Below are 13,443 nucleotides of genomic sequence, written 5' to 3'. Positions count from 1 at the left end.
CTAAGCGAACTATGTGAGGCATGTGACCTGAGGCGTCGGAGGGTTTGAACTCTTGGCCATACGGTCACAAGTACAACTCCTACACCATCGGGTTATTCCTTACGGGATGACTTGTTTTATTATACTTAATTTGCATTCTATTAAGTTCAATTGAAGATTCAGACCTCCAAAAATTAACAACTGTAAATTTCCATATTATAAAAAAAATTGAGTTATGAACCTTAAATTTGAACTAGACTTAATTTGTTTGTCACTTTGCTAAACTGTATAAGATTTCATTACCCAATTAGTGAACGGGGTCCAGGGCAACACCCTAGCTTGGGGATCCCGGGGCGTCGTGGCCCCCTAAACCAGACGGCATGAGCTAGGTCATAATTTATATTTTACTGTTTGACCTATTTTGGATCTGGTGCTAGAGTTTGATTTACTCTTTTATATATATATATATATATATTTGATGTTCAAAGACGTAGATCATTCCGATTGAACAAAATCATCAAATTTTTATGTTATCGTGTGTGTGTGTTTTTTTTTTTTTCCGCAACAAAAATTATGTCAATATATATATTTATTATTGTCCACTAAACTTATGCACAATCTATTTATATTAAACAATTTTATTCATCAATAATTTTTATTATTTCTCTTGCTTTAACAAATAGTCAATTTGTTACTAATTTTTGTACGTAGTTAATTATTTTTTCAATTTTTTTTTTTTTTTTTTTTTTTTGGTTGTGGTTAACAAAGATTTAAGACTCCATCCTAAACATAATATCAAGCCATGAATACTCTATTGAGAAAAATATTGGGAACTCTCTTGAATATAATGTTGCCTATTGATTTTAGGATGAAGCCCTAAGTCATTTTCTTAACATTTACTTATTTTATTTTATAATTAAAATATATTATATTTTAATTTTCATATCCAATCAAATCAAATCTACATAATTTTACTCAGAAGGAGAAAATAATATATAAATTAGAACAAAATGCATTGCTATATTTGTTTGTGGGTTTAATTATAATTCAAAATTTAGTATTCATTATTGATTAGAATATCAAATTACATATTTATTTTTTATATTAAACTAACAATTAATTTTAAATTAAAAAAATTAATTCGATGCTTATTTATATCATATTAAATTACTATTTTAATTTGAATTTTTATAAAAATTATATAGCATCATTTTCTTTGAAAACCATCACATTCATACTAATTAAAAAGAGAACTCCAAAAAAATTACTTATTTTTATCTTTCATATCTTTTAATTAAAATAATAATTAAATATAATATTTTAAATGAAACATATGTTTACTAATAATAACAAATTTGTTTGTAATATTTTGCATAAAAAAATTAATATATATATTTTTTTATGATGTGGGAATTTGTACCTGTACTTTTCTAATGTGATACAAGTAAACTTCAATCCAAAAAATTAATATATTTCTATAAAAAAAAGAATAATGTACATAAGAAATGAAACAAAAAATAGTCATTTATGGTTTGTTATTTTGTATTTTTGAATAAATATATATATTTTTTTATGTTTAATATGATTAAAAAAATTGAATATGATCCCAATACGTAGGGAGTAATTTTTTTCAAAAATATCAAAATTGAAAATACTAAAAGAAATAAATAAATCACATTTAAGGGTGTGTTTGTTACAGTAAAACCCTACTCATGAAACCCAACTATCATTATTGATTAATATATCCTCTCTATATATGTGGATGAAATATAATATTTTAAATAAAAATAATTATCAAATATTATATTATAAAGTATACTAAAACAATCAGTAATACTCCCATGTCTATAATATGGATGTATTAGTGTAGATACGAGAATTTAGGTAAAGTATAATTAGTAAGTAATTAAGAAATATATTAGTAAAAATAATTATTATTTAGTAAAAATAATTATAGATTAAGATTAAGATAAGTAAATAGTTTAATTAAAATTTAAAAAATTATATAATTTAAAATTTCAAATGCGATTAAAGTGCATAATTATATTTCCAAAAATAAAAAAGATAAATTACTTGAGACGAACGAAAATAAAAAATTATGAACAAATTATGTGGGACGGAGGTTGTAATAAAAACACAATTTTCAACAACGCACAGACACAACATTTATTGAGGTTGTAAAATGTTATGGGATCGGAATGAGACCTAAATTTGCGGTGGAAATAAAAAATGCTGTCCTAATATAAGATTGTTGTTGTTGGACAATTATTATTATTTATTTATTATTTATTATTATTATTACATTATTATTATTATTATTATTGTTGTAGCTCTGACCATACATACAGACGCCTCCTTTTATTTATGAGCTTGCAATTTCAGATCTGATTTTACCGACGGATGAGGATGAGGTCAGTGTGGATTTTTCACCCATTCTGTATTATTTTTAATTTTCTATAAAAGTATTAAATTTAAATATATTTTTAGTTTTTATAATATTATATTAAAATTTAATTTAATTTTTAAGATATCGTACTTATTTAAATTATATCGAAAATATTTATTTTAATTTAAAATATTATATTCAAAATATCATGCAATACATTCCTTTATCAGACTTTTGCGTTACAATTTAATAAATTTTTATTACAATATAAAAGAGAAACTATAATTATTTTTTGTGCATTTTTATAGGTTGAAAATATTTAATTATATTATCGTTTGTAATGCTTCTAATAAAATTAAATAAAAATAAAAAGAAATTAGATTTTGGATAAAAAAATTAATATATTATATAATTATTTAAATTCTTGGTTTTTAATTTTTTTTCTAAATAATTATAAAAAAAAAAAACATATAAATATAATTTGCTATTTGAGTATTTGAATTAATATATATTATATATATTGTGTTAAAATATTATTATATTTTTTAATAATATTTATAGAATTCTTGCTGTATGACAATACCGTGTGTTCTATTGTAACTCTTTATTATTTATAAATTTTGTTTTAAATATATCTTTTATACATTAAAAAGTATAAATGGAACTATTATTTAGCTCAAAATTCTACGATACAACACACCACTGTTCAAACGAACATACCAAAATATAACTAAATACAACCACAGAAAATCTGTAAGTACATATTGGGCTACCCGGACCGGCCCAATATAGTTTAAACCGTTATTTCAGAGTTCTTTTTATTTTCCATAAAATTTAAATTTATAACTAAAGTTTTTCTTTTTTTTTATTTTGATCTTGGTTTATAATAGATTTTAAATATAAATATAAATAAAAATAAAAATGATATATTTATCCTAATTTTTAACATTTGGAAAGAAAAAAACAAATAAATAGAAGTAAGCATAGAGAAAAGAGGAGGTCAGTTCCTCTAGAAATCATCGCCATCATAGCCTAAATCGTCCTCCACACGATCTGCCACGTCATCAGCAATCTTGTCCTCGAGTGCATCTACACCCTCCGCTATTGCGAGTCCACCCAAAGCCCCTGCGACCGCACCCACAGCCAATCCCGCCCCCATCCCACCAAATTTACTCTTTTTCTTATCCTCCACGTAACCGGTCTGCCCGTAGTAACCGGTCTGCCCGTAGCTCGGCTGCCCGTAGGGCGGTGGAGCGGCCGATCCGTACGCCGGATAGGCCGAGGGAGGCGGCGCGGAACCGTAGGCAGAGTACGCCGACGGAGGCGGCGCCGATCCGTAAGGAGGATATCCGGACGGCGGAGGCGCGGCGCCGTAGGGGTAACCCGACGGCGGCGCGGCGTAAGGAGCGTAGGGGTTTCCGTACGGCGGCGGAGGGGGGTAATCTCTGGTTCCCGGCGGCGGAACGCCGTAAGGCGGCGCGTAAGGATCCGGCGCAGGGTAGCGCGGCTCGCGCACGGTAACTTCGATTTCTAATTTGCCGTGGGGGCGGCCGGAGGGGCGCTTAAGGTCGAGTTTCTTCTCCGATCGGTTTCCGATTCCAACGTCGCGGAGGGGGAGCCTGGCGGATCCGATGAGCGGTTTGGTGTCGTCGGCGGCGTCGGCGTGGACGATGTCGATGTGGAGCGTGGCGTCGTCGACGGAGGAGGTGAGAGGAATTGTGAGTTTATCGTTCCAGCGGGGGGAAGTGTCGCCGTCGTCGTCGACGCGTGTGGAGCACTTGTTCTTCGGATCGATCCAGACGACGGCGTAGGGCTTGAGCTTGCCGTGGCGCCAATTGACGTTTTTGAGATCGGTGGCGCCGGCGATGGTGACCTCGACCTCATGGCGGAACGCCATTTTTGTTGTTTGTTTTGAGAGAAAAGCAGTATCTAGAAATGGGCTGCGCTACTGCGTGGAGTGTGGTTTTTCTGGGGCTTTTATAGGTCGGAGAAGGAGAGTGAGGTCGAGAAGGTAGAGGAGGGTTCTCGCGTTGTATGGATTTACGATTCTACCCTTCTTATTTATGTGAAAAATTTGATAATATTATTGATTTTTCGTTTTCTAATGGTTCTTTGTAAATTATTAAAATCAATATTTTAAATATATATTAAATTATTATTTCGTTAAGATACAAGGCATATAACATACAAAATGATATATATCACAACATCTATGATGTTTTTATATATCATACTGTATTGTATATATATATTTATTATAATAAAAATTAATAATATATTACATTGACTATTGTATTATCACGTGCTGTTAAAATTTAAACGATATAATTATCGTATATTATTGCATTTGTGCGGATTATTATATATATATATATATATGCTGACTTGATCAAAATCTAAAATAATCAAAGAGTGGGTGTTCATACTAATAACTTTTTTGCTTACATGCTTTTAAATATACATAAAATTTGTACTTTCACTATTCACAAAATCAAAATTTTATAGTGTGACTGGGTGGTCATGGATTCAAATCCCTAATGCCTTAGGTCACTTGCCACACATAATTCGTCTAGTGTGACTTGTCTATCATGTCTAATTTGCAGGATATTAGGTTTAACCGTGAGTGTACTTTCGTGTAGCGACTGCGGGTCTATGTCATCAAAAAATAAAAAAATTCTACTCCCTCCGTCCCATAACAAAGTATCAATTTTTCCATTTTAGTCCGTCCCATAACAAAGTATTCATTTTCCTTTTTAGTAACTGTACTACCTACCTAACATTACAAATACCCTTACAACTTACAATATACTATTACACAAATTACCTTTATATCACACCTACTAACAAAATTATTTTAGTCATTTCTATTTTATTTCTATATCACAATATAATACTAATATTTTTAAAACTCCTTGCAAAAAACAAATGGATACTTCTTTTTGGGACGGAGGGAGTATATTAATAATATCGCTCTTTATTCCTAGAGTAAAATAACATATCCAAAATTACAATTTTAAACAAACACTACTTGATAGTGTAATTTTTATTGATTTAGGAGCATTACATTTCATATTAGTTCTATTTTAAAATTAAAAGAAAAATACTATTTACAATTAGAATTAGAAAAACACATTATCCACAAAAATTTCAAGAAAGGGCATATTGGTAAATTGACGTGCACGTGGAGGCGCGTGATTGGATGTGCCGCGTGGGTATTGTCCCAATACACTGTAAATTCGTTCCTTAACAAAGAAGTCACTGTCGATATAACCGAATATGCTATGGGTAAGGTTTTCAATACGCGGGCGGCACGCGTGTTGGGCCGGGCCTCACTATAATTGGGCCACAAAAGCCCGTACTAAATATTTACATAGGACCATTAAGGCCCAATCAGGCCCATAAATAAAAATGCGAGAAATTTCATCCAATGTCTAAACCTCTGCAAACCCTCGGCACGTTCGTCTCTTCGCAGTCTGCGCTCTACAATGCTTTCTCGCTTAATCTCCAAATCGTCTCAATTTCATCGCCTGTTAGCTGTAATTCCTTCTAAATCTTGTTTGCTGGCTTCGAAACCGATCAATTTGAGCCCCATTTTGTCGAATCCGGTGGATTATTTCGCCCCTAAGGTTTCGCATTTCGCGTATTTTTCGACAAAAAGGGGGAGGGGAGGGTCTGGCGATGATTCAGCTAATTCGACTACCGATTTGTGGAAACTTTCATCAGAGGCTGACGACCAGGATGAGGAATCTGTGTTTCCGTCGGACTCTGCAAGCCTCGAAGGACTTGAGGATGTAGACGGCGAGTTATTTCAGAATGGCGATGGTAAGGAGGGTGAAATTGCACCCGAGGTTGAAGGTAAGGACATGAATTTAGTGAGTAGCGATGTTTCCACTCCGGCGGAAGCAAATAGCGGCGGCGGGTTTGAGGACTGGGGGACGCATGAGGATTTTAAAGCTTGGGATTTCGCGGCGGAGGGGAAAGAAGCTGCGGAGGATGTGTTTGGCGTTGAAGGAGAGATTGGGGAAACCGATTTCGGTGGTTTGGCGGATGAATCTGGGGACAGCGTTGGAAACGAAAAGAGTGAGCAGCAGAAGGAGCTTGAATCGGAGGCTAAAGCCTTGACAGAAGTTATCAAAGGTTTGTTGTTGAAGAATGATTTTGAATACAGTTCTTTTTCACATTTGGAAATTCATTCTGTTTTTTGTTGAAATTGTGTGTTCATTTGTTCGTTTTAGCGTTATTTTGTTGCTGGTTGATGGTAGATGATGTTGGATTTGAGGTGGAAATGGTAAGAGATATCACTTGATTTGAATATGCTGTTTTGAGTGGAAAATATGCATTGAATGTTATTATTTTAGGTGGAAGAACATTTTATTGTAGATTGCAAAATGCTAATAAGCAAATACATTTGACCTCAATATGTCCACTTTTCGATTCTTGGGTATTGATGTATTGCTCGATAGGTTTGGATGCTAAGGTAATCTTGGGTATTGATGTATTGCTCGATAGGTTTGGATGTTAAGTGGTTTTATGTCCGCCTTTCTGTTTGTACTCTAACGAGTATATTGATATGCAGAGCTTCTTATCATTTTTTGTAACCTTTGATTTTCACTCGGGAAGGGAGTGTAATTTCCTTGCAGTGGTTTCAGTTGATACTCTTACAGCTTTCTAACCCAAACTCGATTTTAAAAAGTTGTTTATCTGATTTTGCAGGGCCGGATCGTGCGTTTGGTGATCTAATAGCTGCATCGGGGATAACGGACGAGATGCTGGACAGTTTAATTGCTTTAAAGGACTTTGAAGGCATTCAAGGACTTCCTCCTCTATCCGAAATTGAAGACAGCCGATACATGAAGAATACCCGAAAATCCAGCCGAGCTGAAATAGAGCGCCAAAAACAAGAGGAGGTGGCGAAGGCACGAATCAGACAGGTGGATGCTAAGGGAAGGGCTTATGGAACCGGTAGAAGGAAATGCAGTATCGCCCGTGTCTGGATTCAGCCGGGGGACGGCAAATTTATGGTAAATGACAAAGAATTTGACGTATATTTCCCAATGCTCGATCAACGAGCTGCTCTTCTCCGCCCTTTCTCTGAAACAAAAACATTGGGCATGTGGGATGTTAATTGCACCGTTAAAGGAGGGGGCACCTCAGGTAAGAACCGACTTTCTATTGTCGGAGACCGTTTTTTCTTTTTAAGACAAATCCCGAGTTGTCTTAATATAATAACATACTTGTGTGAGCTCACTAGTTTTAAGTGATGAACTTTTACAGGTCAAGTTGGAGCCATTCGATTGGGCGTCAGCCGAGCATTACAAAATTGGGAACCCGGATTCCGCCCTCCTTTGAAAGAAGGTTAGACTATGACTATGTTTACATACATATTTTTGGAAATTTTAGCATTATTCATCGTAATACTTTATTTATTTTTTTCAGAAAATATCATATCCAATACTATTTTTCTTCCACTAAACATCACATTAAATTATTATCCCCAAAATTTTCCAAAACTTCAAAAACTCCAAAATGCTCTATCTAAACGGATTAGTCACTTAGGGTGTGTTTGTTTGGTGGCTTATGTAGGATTTTTACTATTCATTAAATTTTTTTCTCCCAAAAATATCAAATCAAATACCTATTTTTCATTTTTTATATTATACTAAAAATCAATTTTACAATTAAAACATCACGTCTATACCTATTTATATCACATCATACAACTATTCCAATTCAAAATTTTTTACTATTCAAATTTCAACTCAAAATCCAAACCCCCAAACAAACACACCGTAAAGATTTCTATTTCTATGTTGTGTGTATCGTAGCCATTTGATAGAATTAACCATTCCCTCGCTAGAATTCCCCGGGCGTAGATTTCTTTAACATCCCCCCGTCAAATCCACACTATGCGATTTGTTCCAATAAAAACATGTGTTGTCAGTTCATAACTGTAGATGTTGTCTATCCCCCTATACCATAGACAGGAAAAGCTAACACCAATATAAATTATGCAATAAAATCTCGATGTCTTTTGCAGCCGGTTTTCTAACAAGGGATTCAAGAGTAGTCGAAAGGAAGAAGCCCGGAAAAGCTAAAGCGAGGAAAAGCTTCCAATGGGTCAAGCGTTAGCCCAATTCTTACACAAATCCAAATTCTTCCCTCGGTATGTCTTTTACAATAAGAAGAAGCTCTTGTTTTAGTCGAAAATTATATCGCTTGACCTTAATTTTGAGTATGGGAATTAGCAAGTCGCCTCTCCTTCCCCTACCTCTATGAGTTTGTGTGTTAATGATGCAGCAGCAACAAGTGCTTTGTATAATGGGGATTCAAAATTCTTTTTATGGTATATTTTTGACCTTGGGGCATCTTGTATTGGAAACATGAGATTTCTAAATGAAGAAACTTTAATGAACTTGACATGACACTCGTTTGTTTCTTTTTTATTTTTATTTATTTTCGATTTTCTATTAATATTTTTTGATCCCATCTATAAGAACTGTCAAGGGGTTATGAAAGTTGTGATTTTTTAGAGTGCGATTTCAGTATTTTTACTGCCCAACAGTTGCAATTCTCTATAATATAAAAGTTAAACTCCAAAAAATAATGGCAAGGATGTATAATTTGATGATATCGTCGTGTCACATTTTAGTAGATTGTTTGACATTTTTTCTGTAAGTAACATATTTACAATTCAATATACATTTAATGCACTCAAAGCTCCTTTTTATAAAATTAAAAGCGCTAAATCCATTTCAACACAAGATATTCAATTTTACTTGAGAGTATTTTTTTGTTTAAAAAAATATAATAATAAAGAGAAAATATATATTTTCTTTGGAAGATTGCTTGTGTGCTAAACAAAATTATGGTTCTGACAATACTTCAAGTGTGTGTTTGTTTGGGTGTTTGGATTGGGATTTGAGTGAGAAAAATATAAATGGGTGTTGATTTAATATTTTGAATGTAAAATTAATTTTTAGTATAATATAAAAAATAAAAAAACGTGTTTAATTTGATGTTTTTTGGGAGAAAAAATTGAATGAATACTAAAATTTGGGGAAAATCTCCCAAACAAACTGTATCGTGTAATGATAGATTTTTAATTTAAGTAACTTCGTCGCTAGCATAATTTATAGATTATTATGCTCGGCAAAAACTTACCCAATAAGCATTTGCAAAATAGCTAAATCAGATTTCCACGTCATGTAGCAATAATAAATGATAACTCAAACTTATAAGGCAAGTAGAGGCGAGTCGAGTCTCCTCTTCCTGCGGAAGCTTTCGACAAAATTGTGAAAGCTAATTTTATTCTTCCAAAAAATTGAAGGAAGCTAAAGCTTAAAAGATCGATGCGACTTTCAATAACTCACTACTCTATCCATATTCATTGGACAATGACTCAAGATACGGCTGTAATAAAGAAAGATTAAAAATGAAATTCGTAGCAAAACTTACCCAGGGAAGGGCAGAAGCCGATGGTTGTTCTGCACTCTGCTTCACCACTCTGGGAAGAAGTTCACCCATTTCAATGGTCTCCAGTGCCTCATTTTGTAGTCGAACTTGGAACTTTCTCGAACAAAAGATATATATATTTGCCAATTTTTGTACAGAAATGAAAAACAATAATGTCATCCTCACAAAAAACCGCATTTTTTTTGTTTGTCTAGGGAGAAAACCGGACATTGAAAATCTCAACGGAACATAAGCCAGATAAGGCAAATTAGGATGAGAATAGCTCCTCCGACCATCAGCTTCATGTGAAGACTCTGCAGCCACATCTTGCGACGTAGCTGCCTCCCTTGCCGTTGGAAGCTGTCGGCCTGAGTGAGTGAGTGAGTGTGAGAACCATTATTATCGAGGTGCATAAAAGAGTAGAAAGAGTTTGCTCACATGGAACTGAAGGTTTTCAGTTTTATCTACCAGCAATTCGATTTTCTCCCCCCGATCTAGAACCTGAAGGATAGAGAATCTTTGAATTGGTATGTCACAATCATAGTATGATTTAAAAACATGACATAATATTTTACATGAGAAGATGAACGCCAGGAAATTCTAGACAATGGGATTGATTAGGACGGCATGAAAATTAGGACGGCGTATTACGATAGAATCATGCGAAATTTGAATTATCCAAGAAGATATGAATAGCATCTACAGTTGACAAGGATAGCATAACATAACTGTGTTTGGTATTCAAAATGGAATTGTAGAGAAATGATACTTGAGAATAAAATTGCTGAGAAAATGAATTCAACTATGAGAATTGATTCTTGTGTCCGGTAAAACATAAAATTCAACTGAGAAGTAGAGAATTTGGCAGAGAAATATAACATAGAAATGCATTAATATGTATGAATCGATTAGAAAGAAATGATGAATCGGGGTATGAGGGGCTTTTAGTATAGTGGAAATCTGGGGAAAAGCATTGCTTGTTTATTTACTGATTTTTTAAATTTTTTTTAAAAAATTAAATAGTAATTTAAATGTGATGTTTTATAAAATAAAATAATATTATATTTTTATAAAAAATTGTGAAAGTTGAATAGTAAAAAAATAAGCAAATTATCAAATGAACACACTTCATTTCTCTTTGTTTCTCTATGCATAGAAGATCAATGAAAACAAAGAAAGAAAATTCATTTATTTCTCAATTTTGATTTCTCTACTCAAATAAATAAGAGAAATGGAGATGTTTCCATTTCTATCTCCGTTTCTCTATACCAAACACACCATAGCATATCAACAAGTGTAGCATCTATCATACACATATCTCCCAAAATAATGTTTAAAAACCCTAGTCAAATAAAGGAATATGAATTCCATACTTGTTATACTGATTATGAAGGCATGTCGACGCTTACAATAAAAAGTTTCCAGATGAGCATTAATAAAACAAAGAAGATAACTACACGGACATTATAAATCAAATTCAAGTCTCTCAATAATAATCACCAAGACAACCTTGATAGGCGCCCCCGACAGTTGATTCTATTTGGTTACTCTAAACTAATGGATTACCATCTCCTTTAGTCAAAGGCTCACACCAAATTGTAGGCATTAGAAAACTGTCCTCTCATCGGAACCAAATTTCATGCACCGATTCAGTATTTCACATCCAATCCTTATGTTTCATTCTTTAGTCCTATAAGAGAGCTTTTCTGCTTTTAATACATATTCGGATATGCTAAGTGAAGCAACGCTTTATGCAATTCTTGTGCAGAATAGGAACAAATAAAAAATCCATCATATGGATCATATTGAGATCAAAGAGGGATGTTCATCAAATTTATATCGACAACTGAACTACATGTAATGAACCCCAAGATGCAGCCATGTAAGATGTAATTGAATCTGTTCTATAGATAAGTTTGCAGACCCAAATTTGATAGCTACATTTTACAGAGAAGTCATCCTTTTTATTATCCTAATAAAACTGTATTTTCGATGAGATACCATTCTAAAACTAGGATCAAGGTTTCAATTGCTTATTCTACTCTTCTTTGTTTCTTTTTTTTTTAGTTTCTTTTTTCAATTTTTGTCTCATTCTTTCAGTAAATCATTTCTTTCTTTCTTCTTCTTTTTTTTTTTTTTTTTAATCTTCTTGTTCTGTACTAGGATTCAAATATTAGAAGAACATGCAATAACACATCATCAATGGAAGAATAAACAACAAGGAGTCATAACAAAATCGTAGTAGTAACCATCAAAGAATTAATTTGCTAGAAGAATTCTATTAAAGCATAGTAGTTCGTTGATTATCGAAAAGAAGAATAGGCTGCAAGTGTACCTTCTCGATATTATCCATCATGATTCCTTTGACCTCAGTTATCTGAGCCTTCAATTTGGACAGCTTGTTCATTTCTTCAGGATGATTCATACAATACTCCATGTGCTCTTTAAGCCTCGGCCTAGGCAAGCCAAACAATACACAAAGAAACAATCAAAACAAGAAACGAAAGTAAACTTTGCATATATGCTCCTCCCCAAAAAAGTTCCAACTACACACCCAAATTCTCGATCTAGATTGTATGCAATGCTAAATCGATCTTCAAATAAATCATCCTCCTCGTCAAATTCATCGGCTAGAGAGTGTTGGCCATCATTCTTGATGCTATCACCATACCGTTGCTTGAAGTCATCCTTCACCTTTTCGAGAAACACAAAAGGTACACTTCTTCCCATTGATTCATCAGCAACAACAAGGAAGACTGCACGCTCAAAATTCAAATCAAATTGAAAGATTTAGCAGCTAAAAAAACAAAAACCTATAGAGTGTAGTTACCAAATCCAGTGTCGATGAGGAAATTGAAGGTGTGGCCATCACAAGAGTACGTGTACTTGCTGCTATTCGAAGGAAGCTTCTGCAAGCACTGGACAGCAATGGTGCTGAAATTTCCAGAATACGGAGTGTGTTCTGCTAAAACAACAGTTCCTTTCGCTACAAAGCTATAAATCAACCCTTTCGGACTCATCTTTCGCAAAACCTAACCGAAACATAAACATTAACATTAACAATCAAAAGCGACAGACAGCGCATGAAGAATCCACAAATCCGAGCACAAAAATCATAATTGGGTGATGCAAAACAGATCATTTGTTACTAACGCGAAAGATCACAACTGCATTTTCATAAAAATAGCAAATTAAAACCAGGAAGTCAAATAACAAACACTTGTACATAAAAACACGACAAAATTCGCCAGATCGATGAAGATAGAGCGAGCGAGAGACAGAAAAAAAAAAAAAAAAAAAAAAAAAAAAAAAAAAAAAACGCATATGGATATAAACTTACAGAGGATTGAAAATCGTACAGTACCTTAAGACTGAGGAGAGATCGCAGCAGCACGTTGATTATTTTTGGGCAGAAATCGCTCTGACGACGATCGATCGAGTCGGTGGGTTTGGCGTGGAGAAAAATGTGGGAACTGAGAAGTTGAGTTAGAGAGAGAAAGAGTGAGAGATGAGTGGTGGTGGATGCGGTGGTGCGGTTGAAATTTCACTCCTTATTTCTTTTACAGTTTAACTGCGCCTTTATATTTACCGAATTTTAATTAATTAATTAATTATACCGTTCGTTT

At 33.7% G+C, this 13,443-nt stretch overlaps 3 protein-coding genes across 4 annotated transcripts; 1 reads left to right on the top strand and 2 right to left on the bottom strand.

Annotated features, from left to right (window-relative positions):
- Positions 1-3,271: 3,271 nt before the first annotated feature.
- LOC127256467 (protein SRC2 homolog) lies at positions 3,272-4,334 on the bottom strand. Its single transcript, XM_051282491.1, has one exon. The coding sequence runs from the start codon at positions 4,260-4,262 to the stop codon at positions 3,375-3,377; it is 888 nt and encodes a 295-aa protein (XP_051138448.1). The 5' UTR covers positions 4,263-4,334; the 3' UTR covers positions 3,272-3,374.
- A 1,453-nt stretch (positions 4,335-5,787) lies between these two features.
- LOC127256117 (30S ribosomal protein S9, mitochondrial) lies at positions 5,788-8,804 on the top strand. Its single transcript, XM_051281956.1, has 4 exons — positions 5,788-6,502; positions 7,079-7,519; positions 7,640-7,720; positions 8,403-8,804. Exons 1-4 carry the CDS (start codon positions 5,851-5,853, stop codon positions 8,492-8,494), a joined length of 1,266 nt encoding a protein of 421 aa, XP_051137913.1. The 5' UTR covers positions 5,788-5,850; the 3' UTR covers positions 8,495-8,804.
- Positions 8,805-9,932: 1,128 nt separating this feature from the next.
- Positions 9,933-13,290, bottom strand: LOC127256118 (vesicle-associated membrane protein 727-like). 2 transcript variants are annotated; one of them, XM_051281958.1, is made up of 6 exons: positions 13,182-13,290; positions 12,648-12,849; positions 12,372-12,573; positions 12,153-12,273; positions 10,256-10,334; positions 9,933-10,185 (listed from the first exon to the last, which is right to left on the bottom strand). In XM_051281958.1, the coding sequence occupies exons 2-5, from the start codon at positions 12,835-12,837 to the stop codon at positions 10,278-10,280; spliced, it is 570 nt and encodes a 189-aa protein (XP_051137915.1). In that variant the 5' UTR covers positions 12,838-12,849; positions 13,182-13,290; the 3' UTR covers positions 9,933-10,185; positions 10,256-10,277. The 2 variants fall into 2 exon arrangements, with proteins under 2 accessions (XP_051137915.1, XP_051137914.1); XM_051281957.1 differs by having other exon boundaries at positions 10,256-10,318.
- Between the last annotated feature and the right edge of the window lie 153 nt (positions 13,291-13,443).

The sequence above is a fragment of the Andrographis paniculata genome, unplaced genomic scaffold (assembly GCF_009805555.1).
Source record: "Andrographis paniculata isolate CXL003 unplaced genomic scaffold, ASM980555v1 Contig55END, whole genome shotgun sequence".
Classification (NCBI taxonomy): domain Eukaryota; kingdom Viridiplantae; phylum Streptophyta; class Magnoliopsida; order Lamiales; family Acanthaceae; genus Andrographis; species Andrographis paniculata.
This window is presented reverse-complemented; position numbering and strand designations above follow the sequence as displayed.